At 36.0% G+C, this 20379-nt stretch overlaps 1 protein-coding gene across 2 annotated transcripts in view; it reads left to right on the forward strand.

Annotated features, from left to right (window-relative positions):
• The window catches only part of CERT1 (ceramide transporter 1), a 129158-nt gene extending 111186 nt beyond the window's left edge, over positions 1 to 17972 (forward strand). Inside the window, exons 13-18 of one of the 2 annotated variants that reach the window (XM_060009298.2) lie at positions 4651 to 4783; positions 5630 to 5700; positions 9091 to 9219; positions 9765 to 9894; positions 11120 to 11256; positions 14716 to 17972. In XM_060009298.2, coding sequence (XP_059865281.1) covers positions 4651 to 4783; positions 5630 to 5700; positions 9091 to 9219; positions 9765 to 9894; positions 11120 to 11247 — 591 coding nt within the window. In that variant the 3' untranslated portion in view covers positions 11248 to 11256; positions 14716 to 17972. The remainder of the gene's footprint in view (positions 1 to 4650; positions 4784 to 5629; positions 5701 to 9090; positions 9220 to 9764; positions 9895 to 11119; positions 11257 to 14715) is intronic. The other variant, XM_060009297.1, reaches the window with a different exon arrangement.
• The last annotated feature ends 2407 nt before the right edge of the window (positions 17973 to 20379 follow it).

Here is a 20379-nt window from a genome sequence, read left to right on the forward strand (position 1 = left end):
TGCCTACTGTGTTTCAGATACTGTTTTAGATGGTGGGGATACAACATTGATCAGAGCTGCCTTAAGTCATTGTCCCTAAGGAGATTATGTTCCAACTAGCTTTATTTGGCCTTCTTAGCCATGTTGAATGGTCTTTGAGAATGTTCAGTAAATAATGCCTAATTTAAATTGATATACTTACTCCTTCAATGACTCACAGTAATTTAGTCATTCATCATATATGCATATGTTTCATAGTTGGTGTTTACCTTGGATTTGTAGTTTTAAATATTTTTATGTGGTAATAATTTGAAATTTTAAACTTTTTGGCAGAATATTTATGTTCCATAAGTATATTTTCATACATAAAATTCTAAAAAGCTGCTAAATGATAAAACATGACTTCAAGTTTGTAGTTTTAGGGTTGGATTTTTTTTTTTAACATGTTTGGGTTTTTTTGATTGTTTTTTTAACATCTTTATTGAAGTATAATTGCTTTACAATGGTGTGTTAGTTTCTGCTTTATAACAAAGTGAAGCAGCTATACATATACATATATGCCCATATGTCCTCCCTCTTGCATCTCCCTCCCACCCTACCTATTCCACCCCTCTAGGCGGTCACAAAGGACCAAGCTGATCTCCCTGTGCTATGTGGCTGCTTCCCACTAGCTATCTATTTTACATTTGGTAGTATTTATAAGTCCATGACACTCTCTCACTTCGTCGCAGCTTACCCTTCCCCCTCCCCGTGTCCTCAAGTCCATTCTCTATGTCTGCGTCTTTATTCCTGTTCTGCCCCTAGGTTCTTCAGAACCTTTTTTTTTTTTTTTTTTTTAGATTCCATATGTATGTGTTAACATATGGTATTTGTCTTTCTCTTTCTGACTTACTTCACTCTGTATGACAGACTCTAGGTCCATCCACCTCACTACAAATAACTCAATTCCATTTCTTTTTATGGCTGAGTAATATTCCATTATATGTATATGTGCCACATCTTCTTTATCCATTCATCTGTCAGTGAACAATTAGGTTGCTTCCATGTCCTGGCTATTGTAAATAGAGCTGCAATGAACATTGTGGTACATGACTCTGAATTATGGTTTTCTCGGGGTATATACCCAGTAGTGGGATTGCTGGGTCATATGGTAGTTCTGTCTTTAGTTTTTTAAGGAACCTCCATACTGTTCTCCATAGTGGCTGTATCAATTTACATTCCCACCAACAGTGTAAGTGGGTTTCCTTCCCTCCACACCCTCTCCAGAATTTATTCTTTGTAGATTTTTTTGATGATGGCCATTCTGACTGGTGTGAGGTGATACCTCATTGTGGTATTGATTTGAATTTCTCTAATGATTAATGATGTTGAGCATTCTTTCATGTGTTTGTTGGCAATCTGTATATCTTCTTTGGAGAAATGTCTATTTAGTTCTGCCCATTTTTGGATTGTGTTGTTTGTTTTTTTGATATTGAGTTGCATGAGCTGCTTGTAAATTTTGGAGATTAATCCTTTGTCAGTTGCTTCATTTGCAAATATTTTCTCCCATTGTGAGGGTTGTCTTTTCGTCTTCTTTATGGTTTCCTTTGCTGTGCAAAAGCTTTTAAGTTTCATAAGATCACATTTGTTTATTTTTGTTTTTATTCCATGTCTCTAGAAGGTGGGTCAGAAAGGATCTTGCTATGATTTATGTCAGAGAGTGTTCTGCCTATGTTTTCCTCTAAGAGTTTTATAGTGTCTGGCCTTACATTTAGGTCTTTAATCGTTTTTGAGTTTATTTTTGTGTATGGTGTTAGGGAGTGTTCTAATTTCACTCTTCTACATGTAGCTGTCCAGTTTTCCCAGCACCACTTATTGAAGAGGCTGTCTTTTCTCAATTGTATATTCTTGCCTCCTTTATCAAAAATAAGGTGACCATATGTGCATGGGTTTACCTCTGGGCTTTCTGTCCTGTTCCATTGATCTATATTTCTGTTTTTGTGCCAGTACCATACTGTCTTGATTACTGTAGCTAGGTAGTATAGTCTGAAGTCCAGGAGCCTGATTCCTCCAGCTCCATTTTTCTTTCTCAAGATTGCTTTGGCTCTTTGGGGTCTTTTGTGTTTCCATGCAAATTGTGAAATTTTTTGTTCTAGTTTTGTGAAAAATGCCATTGGTAGCTTGATAGGGATTGCATTGAATCTGTAGTCTTTGGGTAGTATAGTCATTTTCACAATGTTGATTCTTCCAATCCAAGAACATGGTATATCTCTCCATCTATTTGTATCATCTTTAATTTCTCCCATCAGTGACATATAGTTTTCTGCATACAGGTCTTTTGTCTCCTTCAGTAGGTTTATTCCTAGGTATTTTTTTCTTTTTGTTGCAGTGGTAAATGGGAGTGTTTCCATAATTTCTCTTTCAGATTTTTCATCATTAGTGGATAGGAATGCAAGAGATTTCTGTGCATTAATTTTGTATCCTGCTACTCTACCAAATTCATTGATTAGCTCCAGTAGTATTCTGGTGGCATCTTCAGGATTCCTCTATGGATAGTATCATGTCATCTGCAAACAGTGACAGCTTTACTTCTTCTTTTCCGATTTGGATTCCTTTTATTTCTTTTTCTTCTCTGATTGCTGTGGCTAAAACTTCCAAAACTATGTTGAATAATAGTGGTGAGAGTGGGCAACCTTGTCTTGTTCCTGATCTTAGTGGAAATGGTTTCAGTTTTTCACCATTGAGGACGATGTTGGCTGTGGGTTTGTCATATATGGCCTTTATTATGTTGAGGTAAGTTCCCTCTATGCCTACTTTCTGCAGGGTTTTTATTATAAATGGGTGTTGAATTTTGTCAAAAGCCTTTTCTGCATCTATTGAGATGATCATATGGTTTTTCTCCTTCAATTTGTTAATATGGTGTATCACATTGATTGATTTGTGTTTATTGCAGAATCCTTGCATTCCTGGGATAAACCCCACTTGATCATCATGGTGTATGATCCTTTTAATGTGCTGTTGGATTCTGTTTGCTTGTATTTTGTTGAGGATTTTTGCATCTGTATTCATAAGTCATATTGGCCTGTAATTCTCTTTCTTTGTGACATCTTTGTCTGGTTTTGGTATCAGGGTGATGGTGGCCTCGTAGAATGAGTTTGGGAGTGTCCCTCCCTGTGCTGTATTTTGGAAGAGTTTGAGAAGGATAGGTGTTAACTCTCCTCCAAATGTTTGATAGAATTCGCCTGTGAGCCTTCTGGTCCTGGACTTTTGTTTGTTGGAAGATTTTTAATCACAGTTTCAATTTCAGTGCTTGTGATTGGTCTGTTTATATTTTCTATTTCTTCCTGGTTCAGTCTCTGAAGGTTGTACTTTTCAAAGAATTTGTCCATTTCTTCCAGATTGTCCATTTTATTGGCATATAGTTGCTTGTAGTAATCTCTCACGATCCTTTGTATTTCTGCAGTGTCAGTTGTTACTTCTCCTTTTTCATTTCTAATTCTATTGATTTGAGTCTTCTCCCTTTTTTTCTTAATGAGTCTGGCTAATGGATTATCAATTTTGTTTATCAATTTTGTTTATCTTCTCAAAGAGCCAGCTTTTAGTTTTATTGATCTTTGCTATTGTTTCCTTCATTTCTTTTTCTTTTATTTCTGATCTGATCTTTATGATTTCTTTCCTTCTGCTAACTTTGGGGGTTTTTTTTGGTTCTTCTTTCTCTAATTGCTTTAGGTTTAAGGTTAGGTTGTTTATTTGAGATGTTTCTTGTTTCTTCAGGTAGGATTGTATTGCTATAAACTTCCCTCTTAGAACTGCTTTAGCTGCATCCCACAGGTTTTGGGTTGTAATGTTTTCATTGTCATTTGTTTCTAGGTATTTTTGATTTCCTCTTTGATTTCTTCAGTGATCTCTTGGTTATTAAGTAGTGTATTGTGTAGCCTCCATGTGTTTGTATTTTTTACAGATTTTTTCCTGTATCTAGTCTCATAGCGTTGTGATCGGAAAAGATACTTGATACGATTTCAATTTTCTTAAATTTACCGGGGCTTGATTTGTGACCCAAGATATGATCTGTCCTAGAGAATGTTCCATGAGCACTTGAGAAGAAAGTGTATTCTGTTGTTTTTGGTTGGAATGTCCTATAAATATCAATTAAGTCCATCTTGTTTAATGTATCATTTAAAGCTTGTGTGTCCTTATTTATTTTCATTTTGGATGATCTTTCCACTGGTGAAAGTGGGCTGTTAAAGTCCCCTACTATGATTGTGTTACTGTCGATTTCCCCTTTTATGGCTGTTAGCATTTGCCTTATGTGTTGAGGTGCTCCTATGTTGGGTGCATAAATATTTACAACTGTTATATCTTCTTCTTGGATTGATCCCTTGATCATTATGTAGTGTCCTTCTTTGTCTCTTGTAATAGTCTTTATTTTAAAGTCTATTTTGTCTGATATGAGAATTGCTACTCCAGCTTTCTTTTGATTTCCATTTACATGGAATATCTTTTCCCATCCCCTCTCTTTCAGTCTGTATGTGTCCCTAGGTCTGAAGTAGGTCTCTTGTAGACAGCATACATACAGGTCTTGTGTTTCGTATCCATTCAGCCAGTCTGTGTCTTTTGGTTGAAGCATTTAATCCATTTACATTTAAGGTAGTTATCAATATGTATTAACATGTTTTAAAATATATCCTCTAGGTATACAGAAGAGAAGTAGAAGAAAATGGGATTGTTTTGGATCCTTTGAAAGCTACCCACGCAGTTAAAGGTGTTACAGGACATGAGGTCTGCAATTACTTCTGGAATGTTGATGTTCGCAATGATTGGGAAAGTAAGCTGCCATTATTAGTATATTTTGATAAAATTATTAGTTTGAATGTAATACCAAATCTAACCTGGCTTTCTACATCTGATCTATGGTTTACAAAGTCAATATAGAAAATATCTGGAGAATCGTATAGGGAACTGATAATACCTTACATTTAAATAGAGCTTTTCACTGTACAGAATGCTTCTCAGTAAGGTATAGCATTTGATCTATTACCTTAATAATCCTGTGTGATAGGTAGGTGATAAAGTAAAATTCAGATAGCTCAAGTGACTTGTCATAGATTACAGAACTAATTATTGGAAAAGCCAGGACTGAAATAAAAGGTTTCTGTTGTATCATCTTCTCTTTTCCTAGACTGTTTTGTTTCCATCATAAATTGTAGATGAATCCTGCTGTGGTTTGTTTAGAGTTATTTGATCCCCTCAGGCATCAAATTTCATAAATATGGGTACTTCTGAACAACATGTTTATCAATGGCAGTTTGACACTCTCACAAACATAGTCACCTAAACCTAAATAGAACAGCTTATTCAGCTTCAATAAATTAAGGATTATAGGGAGGGGAGGGGTCATAGTGTTAGGGAATAATTTGTGCCCTAGTAATGAAATGGTGATTAGAATTGCTTTCTTGCGATGGAAGCTAATGAGATTTCCTGGTGATTAGGTCTCACAGCCACCACCTGTAGCCCTAATACTAAACCGCTTTCCATTTGGACTTAGCCTATGTAGGGCAGGATCCTGTTCATTTTACTATAATGTCCATTCGTAATTGACTTTCTCAATAATCACATTCTGGGAAAAGGTAATATATCTTTTTTGACTACTAACATTTTTTCTTCATTGCAGCAACTATAGAAAACTTTCATGTGGTGGAAACATTAGCTGATAATGCAATCATCATTTATCAAACGCACAAGGTAAATATCTTTTCATCCCAAAAGGATTCCAGCGTAGTTCAAACAGAGACATATAAATTCTCTAAAGTAAAATTTGCGAGGAAATTAAGTGCCACAAAAGATTTAAAGACTTTATTAATAATTCATGAATTTCATGTATTTGAAAGGTAATTTCAGTTCATTTAAAGCAGAAATGGGTGAAAATAAGAACCTGAGAAATATCCAGAAACAGTGTGTTTGACAAAGATGTACAGTTAGTTCCGCAAACTTTTAAGTCTGAACAAGAAAGTACGAAAATCCACTTAAATGTTTTTCTAGCATCTAGTCTCTAGAGGAGATAGATGAATTACCAAATATGAAAGTGAATCAGTTTCCTGTGAGAATAATAAGGAAATGCAAAGTATGTTATTAGTCTATGTTAAGACTCAGAAGTAAAGGTGATCTAAGTAGATTATCTGACATCAAGGGAAAATTGCTGAGCATCAGCTATTGAGAGGATGGTCATACACCAGAGCACAAAGAAACATTGTCATTTAAATGTTGCCTTTCACTTCATTTCTTCCTCTGTTAATGTAGATATTTAAATTATAGAATATTTATCTTATTCTGCTCTGTTTCCTTTCTGAAAATTGCCAAATATTATATTGAATAAACAGTAATAAAATAAATTAAAAATTTGTAGAGATCTACCAAAAACAATATTGTATGTTATATAAGAAACATGATAATTCAGTAAGTACTTCATTTTTCTTTTTTAAAATAATTTTTAACTGAGCTGAATATTTGAAAATATTTTAGGTTTGCTGTGTATATCTTGAGCTCAGTCTTGTCATCTGAGCCATCTTATATTTAATGACTGTGACCTAGGCTTCCTTTTACATGACAGCTACTCAAGAAATGTATAACAATGAAGATTCTGTTTCAACCTACTGATTTAGGGGGGTCAAAAGTGAAGTCTAAAATTTAATAGACTTTAAAATATTAGTTGTCCTGTAATTTGCAATGAAAATAAATGACCAGTCATTTAGAATCAGAAGACTCTTATTCTGTGAAGATAATTGATCCTGGAAAATGGTCTGCTGAAAGTACTTCACTTGGTAAATAGTAGATGGAGGGGAGGAATATATAGATTATATTAGGATTATTTCTGGAAAAATAAAACTAAAAATTATTAAAATAATGTACTTTATATGTAACAAAATTTAAGTTACAGTTGTAATTATTTGAATAAATGACTTGTCCTGGCATAATTTTTTCAACAAAATCCAATAACTATTCAACACCTTTCTCTTTAAATTTGGCTTCTTTTATAATATGGTCTTAAAAAGGGCTTCTCATCTCTTGATATTTGTCATTCTCACTCTTTAAATTTCTGTCTTATCATCATCCTTGTGGATTTGTATCCATTAGTTCTAATATGGCCACATTTTCATTTATTACTGGCTTCACATACATTTGCCCAGCACTACTTTCATCAACTTAATGAAACTTTGTATCTTTAAAAGATGAACCATTTCACTTTGCAAATGCTTTGTGTTGTATTGACACTGAGTTGTTGGCGATTTATTAAATCCAGCAATCGGGAAAGACCCTGTGCATATTTTCTCTCATTTAAAAGTACATAGTCCCAGTTTTCAGAGACCTAGTTTCCATGTCATTCCAACAGTATGAAGTTGGAAGATTAAATTACTGGTTTGCAATTCTTTAAATATGATTATGATATCAAAGGAGCATGCTCTTTCCCTAATATACTTGCTTTTAAAATCTTTGCTCTGAACAGTTGAAACAGAGGTTTAATACTATACTTAAAAGTGGGGCTTCCCTGGTGGCACAGTGGTTGAGAATCTGCCTGCTAATGCAGGGGACACGGGTTCGAGCCCTGGTCTGGGAGGATCCCACATGCCGCGGAGCAACTAGGCCCGTGAGCCACAACTACTGAGCCTGCGCGTCTGGAGCCTGTGCTCCGCAACAAGAGAGGCCGCGATAGTGAGAGGCCCGCGCACCATGATGAAGAGTGGCCCCCGCTTGCCACAACTAGAGAAAGCCCTCGCACAGAAACAAAGACCCAACACAACAAAAATAAATAAATTACTAAACTCCTACCCCAGACATCTTTTTAAAAAAAAAAAAAAAAAGTGGACTAATGGGACTTTCCTGGTGGCACAATGGTTAAGAATCCGCCTGCCAATATAGGGGACACGGGTTTGAGCCCTGGTCTCGGAAGATCCCACGTGCTGCGGAGCAACTAAGCTCATGGGCCACAACTACTGAGCCTGCGCTCTAGAGCCTGCATGCCACAACTACTGAAGCCTGTGTGCCTAGAGCCCGTGCTCTGCAACAAGAGAAGCCACAACAATGAGAAGCCTGATCACTGCTACAAAGAGTAGCCCCCGGTCACCGCAACTAGAGAAAGCCCACGCACAGCAACGAAGACCCAACATAGCCAAAAATGAAAACTATAAAAAAAAAAAGTGGACTAATGGCTGTGGGAGGGGCTAATGCGGAGTGATTGCTTAATGGGTACAGAGTTTCTGTTGGGAGTGATGACACATTTAGAACTAGATAGTGGTGTTATTTACATAACATTGTGAATATAGTTAAGGCCACTGAATTGTACACTTAAAAATTATTTATATCGGGCTTGCTTGGTGGTGCAGTGGTTGAGAGTCCGCCTGCCAATGCAGGGGACACGGGTTCGCGCCCCGGTCCAGGAAGATCCCACTTGCCGCGGAGCGGCTGGGCCCGTGAGCCATGGCCTCTGAGCCTGCGCGTCCGGAGCCTGTGCTCCGCAACGGGAGAGGCCACAACAGTGAGAGGCCCGCATACCGCAAAAAAAAAAAAAAAAAATTTTATCATTTTATGTTACATATATATTACCAAATTTAAAAAGAAGAAAAAATAGGGTCTTCCTTGGTGGTCCAGTTGTTAAGACTCCTCACTCCCAATGCAGGGAGGCTGGGGTTGGATCCCTGGTTGGGGAACTAATCCCACATGCCTGCGTGCCACAACTAAGACCCGGAGCAGCCAAATAAATAAATAAACATTTAAAAAAGAAAAAAAAAAAGAAATAGCAGAACATTATTCCTTTGGTATGTTCTTCAAAGCCTTTAACTCAGTGTTCATAATCAATCCTTTGGTGGGTGCTTTCCATTTAAAATTTGACAGATGTTACCTTAAAGGCATTTATTAGTTTTACACTTGTTTCTTTGTTAGTTCCATATTATATATGAATAAAAAGGTGTTCAAATTTTGGGGACTTCCCTGGCGGTCCAGTGGTTTAAGACTCCGAGCTTCTGCTGCAGGGGGTGCGGGTTCAATTCCTGGTCAGGGAACTAAGATCCTGCATGCCACGTGGTGCGGCCAAAAAAAAAAAAAGTTCAAATTTTCAAAAGATTTGTACTTCTTCCACAGAGAGTGTGGCCTGCTTCTCAGCGGGATGTATTATATCTTTCTGCCATTCGAAAGATACCAGCCTTGACTGAAAATGACCCGGAAACTTGGATAGTTTGTAATTTTTCTGTGGATCACAACAGTGCTCCTGTAAGTACATTGTATAAATGTGTATAATTGTACAATACAAAGCTAAATATACAACACAGGGCAAAAATGATAAACTCATACCACACATACAGAGATAATTGATTTGAAAATGCTTCTTAAATTTTTGTTTATTAAAGTTGGCTTCTTGGAAGAGTATAGCCACTGTTATCTGAGGGCAACAGTCATGGCCATGAGCATCCCAGCAGGGTTGTTTTCCTTTCCTCTTGAGGTTAGATGAGACAGCTGAATGGGTAGTATAGGTAGGCTACTTCTCACACTTGTCTCTCAAGCCATGATCAACTACTGGCAAAATCTCTGTGGTTTCTACCTCGGTTTAGCTCCTTTTACTACTTAAGAGGGGGGAAAACCATTCCTGGTGTCGTATCAGCTTGGCATGTATTCTTAATTAGTGCTTATGAGATTTTGTGGGAGATGTAGATGAGTTACGGTTTTGGTTAATCTAATGTAGAATTAGACCAGAAGAGGTTACAAAATACTGGGTATCTTCTACACTGGTGTTTTGTTTTTACTTTTTGTTTTGGCAGCTAAACAATCGATGTGTCCGTGCCAAAATAAATATTGCTATGATTTGTCAAACCTTGGTAAGCCCGCCAGAGGGAAACCAGGAGATTAGCAGGGACAACATTCTATGCAAGATTACATATGTAGCTAATGGTATGTATTTTGGTTTTGTTTTTGCTACTTGGGAATGTGGATGTTTTTATTGTGATCTACATGATAACTGACAGTTTGGAAAAATACGATTTATAAATGTCTTTTTAGTTTTTATCCTTTAGATTTAGTAATTTTTAATTTGGAGAGATGTATATCAAAATTATCAGGAATCTTTCAAAATATACATGTCTGAATAACTGCTGTATCAGAATTTCTGAAGCTGGGGCTGGATAGGTAAATTTTTAAACTTCATCTTTAGATCACTATTACATATTATTGGTTTTAAGAACTGTTTTACTAGATATTTGCCTAATAGAATAGGTGTAATTAGGAAAATAAGCAACAGTGAGAAAGAAAATTAATACTTCTTTTTTTTCCCAAATTTTCAAAGACCATTTAGTGATTTAGAAAAATGTTTACAAAATAATGTTAAGTTGGGTGAGAAAAAGCATATAAAATACCATTTCAATAATTTTTAAAAGAAGAAAAGAATATATATGTGAAAAGTTGGAAAGAAATACAACAAAATGTTAATATTGAATTGTTGCTTGGTGGTTGGATTACTGGAAATCGTTTTCTTCTTTTTTACTTTATAATTTTGGTTTTTTGGTGTGTGTTTTTGTTTTTAATTGAAATAATAGTTGATATAAAATATTATGTTTCAGGTGAACAGTTCTTTTTCTTGTTGTCAGGCTTTTTAGTTTTCTGAATCTTTGCTCCCTGCTTCTTTCTTAGTTGCTAGTGACTTATTTCACATCGGCCTACTGCTGGACAGCCCTGTTTATCACTTGTTATGGTTCCTTGCTACACCTATTTCCTACCTGCAGTAGTTACTGGAGTCCCTCTAATCAAACCTTCAAACCTTCTTTATACAGGGCCATCACAGCTAGTATGTTTAAAGAGACAACTATGCCTGAGCAAGTTACTATTTGATTATAGTAGAGTTCATTGAATAAATCTGCCTTAAGTAACCTAAAGTGTTGCTATACTAATATTTACTTATAATTTAGGGAACCAAGAACATTTTAGAACAGTAATAAATGCTTTCTTATTTGTTATCTGTTCTCATCTGGTGGTTAGTACAGTACTAAGTACTGAGTGGTCAAGACTTGTAAGAGATGCTTTTTCAATGTGAGGAATTTTTTAAAAACAAAGGAACAAAATGAGTGCTTTACGTGTTTTTGGAGAATTATCTTAACAGTTTTCATTTTCCTTTGTCTCACAGTAAACCCTGGAGGATGGGCACCAGCCTCAGTGTTAAGGGCAGTGGCAAAGCGAGAGTATCCAAAGTTTCTAAAACGTTTTACTTCTTACGTACAAGAAAAAACTGCAGGAAAACCTATTTTGTTCTAGTATTAACAGGTACTGGAAAATATATGTTATTCTTTTTTTTAAACTTTATAGACTAATATGGCTCTGCAGACATTACAAGTTAGTTTTTGAAAGTAGTTTCTTTTACATGATGTTTCCAGATGTGAAGAGTTGTAGTTTTTATAGCCTTTAAAACTTAATTTTTCATTATTTTTTCTGTTTATGTTAGATAATGTCTGCTTAATTGAAGGAAATTTTAATATTATAGAACTATAAAATTTCAGAAGTACAAATCCTCTATGTTTCTCCCTTCCCATAAATTAGTGTTACGTTTGTTGTATATTCTTCCAGACTTGTACATATGTATTGACATATATCTAAAAATTTTTTTTCAAAGCATTATCTTGCAGCTTGCTTTTTCTACTTAATATATCTTGACTGTTAGTCCATATAAAGATATGAGACATACAAAACCATCTCATTCTTTTAACATCTGTTGTATAAATGTTGCAGAATTTATTAACCACTGTCCCATGTTAATGTCTGGTTGGTTCCATATTTCTACTGTCAAATAATGCTGCACTGACTGTCTTTGTGCAAGGAGCTGAACTCTTTAATTTTTCTTAAATGAGTGACATGTTAACATGGTTCAGAAGTCAAAAGTATGAAAAGATACACAGTAAAATTCATCCCCCGTCCCCTGCTCACCCAGTTCTGCAGCACCACACTTGCCCCCACACACACACACACAAGTGTATAGCTGCTGTGAGTATGTTCTTGTGTCTTTCCAGAGATGTTTCATTTTCACCTGAATAAGCAAATACAAGTGTATTCCTCACACACATACACTTATTGTTATTGAAAGAAATTGCATACTCTACTCAGGGTTCTGCATCTTGCTTCTGCATATGCTTTATCTTGAAGATCTTTCCATATTGGTGCAGAGCTGCTTTATTCTTTGTTTATGGCTATGTAGAATCCCATTTGTGTGGATGTACACAATTTATCTAACCAATTCTCCATTTGTAGATGTTAAAGTTGTTTCTAATTTTTGCTAGAGCACACAGTATTGCAGTCATATCCATGTCATTTTGTATGTGGGTAAATTACTAGATGTGACACTGCTGGTACTTCTGGGGGGCTTGTGCATCTGTAATTTAGATATTGGCCTCTGTAGAGGTCGTATTAATTTACCATCTCACCAGCAATAACATGTTGGAGTGCCTGTTTCTCTGACGCTCTCACACAATGTATGAAATAAAACTTTCTGATTTTTTTCCAACTTGATAGGTGAAAAATACTCTCCCAGTGTAGTTTAAATTGTGGTCCTCTTGGGAGTTCCCTCGTGGCCTAGTGGTTAGGATTCCAGAATCCCTGGTCGGGGAACTGAGATTCCACAAGCCACGTGGCATGGCCAAAAAATAACTGTCATAGTCCTCGTTACAAATGAATTTGAGCATCTTTGCATCCATTTGAGAACCATTTGTATAATTCAATTTCTGTGAAACTCTCTGAGTGTTAACATTTAAATTTGTAATAGATATTACCAAAGTATAATTCACAAGCAGTAAGTACTTATGACCGTCCTCTCATGCTCACCTACATTGACTGTTAAATCATTTGCTGAGAAATTTATATTCTTGAGTCAATTTCTTTAGATAAAAATAATATAGTTAATAACCATATACAGTTGACGCATGAGCGTCGAGGGGGTCAGGAGCGCTGGCCCCCTGCACAGATGAAAATCGAGTATGACTTACAGTCCGCCCTCCATGTCCTAGGTGCCTCTGCATCGAGGATTCAACCAACCCCAGATCGTGTAGTACTGAAAAGAATTTGCATGTAGTTGGATGTGCGCAGTTCAAAGCCATGTTGTTCAAGGGTCAACTGTAGTGACTATACTTTTAATTAAGTCTAGTTTCTGATAATGTTTATAGTGTGCTATTTCTTAAAAAAACAAAAAACAAGAACTCAAAGCCTAAATTTATTTTCAGACACTAACACAAGGGTTAGTGCATTGATGTCCCAGATATGTAGCTTTTCCCAGGAAAACAGGTTATATGAAAATGTTAAACAGGTTCTAGTCTTACTTCTCTGAATGGTTAGTGTTTGGGACAAAGCCTGACCTTTGAGGGATTCTCTTAAAGCATAAATGCACTGCCAAAATGCACTGTTTTTAGGATATCTTGTACTTCAGAATTGTTGTGGCTCGATCTGGACACATAACTTCTTATTGATTCTGTCACTGCATTGTATTTAATCAAATACACTGAAAACGTGATGCCACATGATGGCAGCAGGCTTGTCACCTTACTTAGCTGTGTGTCTCTCCCCACAGCCTTAAGATTTCTAGAGTTGCTGTTTGCTCGAACCAAGACCAAGCTTGCAGCTGTATCTGTTTTCCCTGTTCACCTTTACCTTCAGCCTTGCAGAGAAGGGTAGAAAATATAACTGGGTATTAAGCAAAAGAAATCAGAATGCAGTTATATAATAAAACATGCTCTCAACTATGTTTGAGAGAATAATTTTGAAAATATTTGCAAAATACATGCTAACATGTCCACAGCATTTGCCTCTAAACTGTTGGATTTGGGGCATTGTTTTATTGACTGACTGTGTGTGTGCCCATGAGTGTACACATTCTTCTTTTGTGGACCTAGAGGGAAGGGCTCGAAATCCTTGGAAAAGAATTCATATTAGGGGAAGGAGATGGTACCATTGTTTGTGGACATGTGTGTGTGTGTGTAAAGATAGAACTGGAAAGACTCACTGGCCAAAACTTAGCTCTGGCCTTTGAGTCCAGATTGAGCTTCTTTCTGGCAGAGAACCAAATTTTCATTTACCTAAAATAAATCTTCATTTACCTAAAGTAATAATTGTTTCATAATAATTTTGGAAGATGTATGTATGAAGTGGATCCTAGCATTGAAACCTTAGGAAAGCTAACATTCTTAATTTTGGTGATGGAGAAATAGTAACTTTCAATAGTGTGTATCATCTTTAGAGAAATTCCGTAAAGAGTTAATGAGGCCCAAAGATATTTAAAACTTAGTCAAAACTCTTAAACTCATTTGACACAGTATTTCTTAAGATAAGGCAGACCTCTTTCCCATAGCCTAAATAAATTTTTTTAATTCTTGATAAATGATATTGTATAGCATAGTTTTTATTGAACACTAAGAAGAAGGAAATTCCAGTTTATGGGGTACGGATCCAGAAACCTCTACTTGATTCCCTCTTTGCTTCTTGTAGCACATTGCCCTTTTTAATTTTTTCTAACTTTCAGAACATTTCTTATACCTTCTGTTCCTTTCTGATGATAAATTTCAAATATATAAAGTTAATAATTTTATATTCTTAAAGGTGAAAAATCCTTAAAATATAAACTTTGATAAAGATTCTGTGCATTACATGAGTTCAGAAGGTAGGAGGAGTCTGTTCTGTTAGTCCTGCAGCTGTTAGTAAATAATACAGTGCTGAATGTTTTACTTGTCATTTTCTTTCCTACAGTGACTGAAACAAGGCTGTGTGACATTCCATGTTGGAGGAAAAAAATTAAAAAACAAAATTGAATGCTCTAAGCTGGAACATAGGATCTATAGCCTTGTCTGTGGCCCAACACCTTGGCCTTGTGTACAAAAATGAAGAAATACTGCAATAGCAAAGCTGAACATCTTAACACTAGCTGTCTTCTGCTAGATCTCCTCGCTCAGCATATAACTATAAATACATGTAAAATTACATGTATATGGCTATATTTTTATTTGCTTGCTCCTAGAAGAGAAAAAAAAATCAACTTTGAATCACAACTAGGAATCGATGCTTTAATTTTTGGAAACTTTTTCAGAATTTTTAATTTACTGTGGTTTGGCCTAAGATCCTCAGTTGTACCAGGCTTTGTGCACAAGAGAAAAGCACAAAAGTTGGACGCACATGGGGCATGTGCTTTCTGTGCACCAAATTTCTGGATGGGGTTCTTTTTATAGGCCTACAGTCAAATCTGTGTCCAGAATTTTTTGACATTTTTGCTTTGTATAATCATAGAATTCATTGCTGCTGATTTCTATAATAATTCATGTTGTCATGTAAAGTGTCTCTTAATAACTGAGGGCTGTCAATAACCTGTGATTTCGCCTTTTCTATAGTCTTACTCCCATGAAGAACTTTGGTTCTGATGGAGAAAGAGTGAAAAGCTTTATTTTTTTCTCCAGATATCTTTATATTTCTATTGTATTTTTAGTTGTGTACTGTGTGCTACAGATTTTTTTCAGTTTGTTACAAACACAATTTGGTAATTTCTAAATTGGTTCTGCCTGCCTCCAAACAGAAACATCTGTACAACCTTATAGTAGGCATAAACTACTTTCTGGTAAAACGGTCAGAATAAAATGAGCTCATGTTTTCCTGAAATTGGTGAGAGGATATACGGTATTACATGTTCCAGCAAATCTCACTGTTTGAGTTTGGCATTTGATTCTATATTTCTAGTATTCAGTAACACGTGTTTGTTCTTCTAATTTGGGTCAGTTTAAAAGATAACGTTGCAAGATATGCGTAGAAAATGTGGGCACCGCTCCTGTTGGCCTCTTGATCAGAAACTTCAACAGGGCAGTAAAGAAGACCATGTGATTCAAACTGAAATTCTTTCTTTAGTTGCTGTAAGAAGTTAAACGTAAAATACCTTTTTTAGTTTTAGGCCCCTTTGAAAAACCCTGAAACATGGAGCAGAGGCAGGGAATGGTACTCATTGAAGTAGAAATGACTGCCCACTTCAGAATCTTCACTGTGTTTATACACAAATGTGCTTACGTAAATCAGAGGCATTTTGTAGATGCTTTGCTGACTTGTTCATCTCTATAGAAACACAGAAACCAGACCCATTTTGTAAAGCAGGAAATCATGTCACGTGGAACATGTCCTGTATATATTTCCTACATGGTAATGGAGTCTTAATGATAAATGCAAGGTGATAATTTAATGATGGGATTAGTCTGATCACTTAATATACACAATCCTGGAAGTGAATTACTTGCATCAGATAAAGTGGTATTTATTAGTCTGTACAGAGAGGAAAATACGTATAAAACATATGCTTACATTACATGCACGCAGATTTCATGCTCCATAAATCTTTACTATTTTTTAATTTACCTTTCTCTAAATGATGTGCATGGAATATGCCTTATTACAGAAAAATACTATTCATAATTTGACTACAAGGAAAAAGTGCCTATATGGTGGTAATGCTAGTTAAGGCAAATAAGACAAATTATCTTATCAGTTTACTACATCACCAGTTAACATTTTATATTGTGATGTTTAAAAAAGAAAAGTTTATACCTCAAATGTGTATTTTATTTTACAATCAGTTGCGGGATTGGGGTTGGGAGTATGGGAGGGTTGGGGAGGGAAGGTTTATTCACCATAGCCACTGATGGGAATCTTCAAAAACAATTCTATATGCCCACTATAAATGTTTCTCTGTTTGCCATTTCTGGTACTATCATGACTAAATTGGATAGCTTTATTTTACAAAGGTATGGAAAGTTTACAGAGCAGTGTCTAAACCTACATTAGTTGCATTTGCACTAAATGTTAATGATATACTTTTGCAATTCTGTAAATGATTACAGGAAAAATATTTGTGTTAAAAAAGAGAAGAAAAGTAAAGGATACATTTTACCTTCAGGTAATTGCACTGGTACTTCACTAGGGTTAATCCTGCCCAACCAGATTTAGAAATGAGTTGGGGAATATGAAAGGAGTAAAAGAGATCAAAATTTGGAGAGGTACTAGCCCTTTAGACAGCATTCAGACCCTCTAGAATTATTTCCATAAGGCTAATTCCTACATATTGAATATACATGATGTTTTCTCATCCACAGTTATTTCCTACTTCTCTTCCCCAAGCAAAAAAAAAAATTATCATTTTACTCTCTTTTCTACTCAGTTACTCTTTTGTACTGTGATAGAAACATGAAAAATATTGGTGATGAGGGGTTTTGTCCCTGAGTGCCCACTGTACAGTTCAAGAGAGCACAGTATTTCACTTGTAATTCAGGGCTCCTGATTTTGAGGTGGAGGGTGTCATAGCAGCTCTTGATTTGGGTTCGCCACAGGGGTAGCCAGACCAAGGAAGAGGATGACTGGGAGGGATGTAGGAATACAAAAGAAGGAAAAGGAGGAATGGGGTTCCCATTTGTTCAGTTTCATCAACTAATTTGTACTCCTATACAACATCAGTGTCAATTGCTATTGAGAAAATTTTAGTTGGGCTGAGCTGGTTCTCTTGTGAAATTGTGCTGATTATCTTTAAGCTTATCAGTTGTTTGTCCAGTTAAACACTTTCACCACTATTTGATCCAAGTTGTACAGACAGTGTATTTGGATTATTGTCATTGTTCATCTACAAACTCAAAACATAATCATTTTAAAGTACCTTGGGAGTGTGTAGAGTGTATTCTAAATAGCTTTATGATCCTGGTGATGTTTTTAAAAAATAATAAAGTTGGATCTTCCATGTTACAATCACAAAATTAAAACCAGTATTTAAAAGTGGAAAGTATTAAAATATTATGGACAAATGTGCTTGCTTGATTGTTTTTCTTAACCCCCAGGTACTGCCCTACATAATTCTCTGAGTAGTTAAGAGCTTGAAATACTCCAGTTCAATGTTCTTCAAACTGTATGTTGTAACCCGGTTGGGCATCAAGAAAACTACTGAGTTGCAACCTAAAAAAATTTTAAGAAAGTAGAACAGAATGGAATAGATCAAATACATAGGATGTAATAAAGGTAAATATTTTGTGAACCTTTTTACATATATGTGTGTATGTATGTATATGCATGTATTGTATATACACACACACAGACGTGTGTGTGTGTGTGTGTGTGTGTGTGTGTGTGTGTGTAGTAGGTTACAGTTTTAAATGATTTTTTTTTTTTTTTTTTTTTACTATGGACCCTGGTCCAAAAGTTTGTTTTCAGTTGCTAGAGAGTGAAGCCATATGCAGCTGGGTGTTTCTAAAACCCAGCCAGTCATACACACATGAAAGTTAGCTATATGCGTTTAACCATAAAAAAATCATCCCTCATTTATTTAAATAATATGGCCAGCTCCACTTGTTACACTCAGGGAATTTACACCCCAGAACCACGATGAGATGGGAAGTGTGGATTTGCAGTTCACTTGGTCGTTGGTTTCCTCCATATTGAAAGGCACTGAGCATATTTCTCTCCTGGTGTTCAAAGAGAAATACCATACAAACAATATGACCTCACATACAAGCCAACTACTTAATCTCAGGGGATGCTGGAGAGAAAATCTGGCTGTTGTGTTGGGTTTATTGACAGAGAAATAGTATTGTCACCCTCATGGCACACTTTTAAGTTTTTCAAGAACAATTTTTAACTTACTGCAGCTTTTGCCTTAGGCTTGGCTTTGGAATATAACCTGTAAATACAGTGTAGTTCTTTTTTTTTCTTTATTTTTTAAACAGCAGGTCCTTATTAGTTATCTATTCTATACATATTAGTGTATACATGTCAATACCCATCTCCCAATTCAGCCCACCGTCACCACCACCCCCCACCCCCCCACTTTCCCCCCTTGGTGTCCATACGTTTGTTCTCTACATCTGTGTGTCTATTTCTGCCTTGCAAACCAGTTCATCTGTACCATTTTTCTAGATTCCACATATATGCATTAATATATGATATTTGTTTTTCTGACTTGCTTCACTCTGCATGACAGTCTCTAGGTCCATCCACATCTCTACAAATGACCCAATTTCATCCTATTTTATGGCTGAGTAATATTCCATTGTGTGTGTGTGTGTGTGTGTGTGTGTGTGTATATATATATATATATATATATATATATACACCACATCTTTATCCATTCATCTTTCGATGGGCATTTAGGTTGCTTCCATGACCTGGCGACTGTAAATAGTGCTGCAGTGAACATTGAGGTGCATGTGTCCTTTTGAATTCTGGTTTTCTCAGGGTATATGCCTAGTAGTGGGATTGCTGGGTCATATGGTAGTTCTATTTTTAGTTTTCTAAGGAACCCCCATACCGTTCTCCAGAGTGGCTGTATCAGTTTACATTCCCACCAACAGTGCAAGAGGGTTCCCTTTTCTCCACACCCTCTCCAGCATTTGTTGTTTGTAGATTTTCTGATGATACCCATTTTAACAAGTGTGAGGTGATGCCTCGTAGTTTTGATTTGCATTTCTGTAATGATTAGTGATGTTGAGCATCCTTTCATATGTTTGTTGCAAATCTGTATATCATTTTTGGAGAAATGTCTAGGCCTTTTGCCCATTTTGGGGTTGGGTTGTTTCTTTTTTTGATATTCAGCTACATGAGCGGCTTGTATATTTTGGAAATTAATCCTTTGTCGGTTGCTTCATTTGCAAATATTTTCTCCCATTCTGAGGGTTGTCATTTCATCTTGTTTATGGTTTCCTTTGCTGTGCAAAAGCTTTGAAGTTTCATTAGCTCCCATTTGTTTATTTTTGTTTTTATTTACATTTCTCTAGGAGGTGGGTCAAAAAAGATCTTGCTGTGATTTATGTCAGAGTGTTCTTCCTATATTTTCCTCTAAGAGTTTTATGGTGTCTGGGCTTACATTTAGGTCTTTAATCCATTTTGAGTTTATTTTTGTGTATGGTGTTAGGGAGTGTTCTAATTTCATTCTTTTACATGTAGCTGTCCAGTTTTCCCAGCACCACTTATTGAAGAGACTGACGTTTCTCCATTGTATATCCTTGCTTCCTTTGTCATAGATTAGTTGACTATAGATGCTTGGGTTTATCTCTGGGCTTTCTATCCTGTTCCATTGCTCTACATTTCTGTTTTTGTGCCAGTACCATACTATCTTGATTACTGTAGCTTTGTAGTATGGTCTGAAGTCAGGGAACCTGATTCATCCAGCTCCATTTTTTCCCCTCAAGATTGCTTTGGCTGTTCGGGATCTTTTGTGTCTCCATACAAATTTTAAGATTTTTTGTTCTAGTTCCGTAAAAAATGCCATTGGTAATTTGATGGGGATTGTATTGAATCTGTAGATTGCTTTGGGTAGTATAGTCATTTTCACAATATTGATTCTTCCAATCCAAGAACATGGTATTTCTCTCCATCTGTTTGTGTCATCTTAGATTTCTTTCA

The sequence above is a fragment of the Delphinus delphis genome, chromosome 3 (genome assembly GCF_949987515.2).
Source record: "Delphinus delphis chromosome 3, mDelDel1.2, whole genome shotgun sequence".
Taxonomy (NCBI): Eukaryota; Metazoa; Chordata; class Mammalia; order Artiodactyla; family Delphinidae; genus Delphinus; species Delphinus delphis.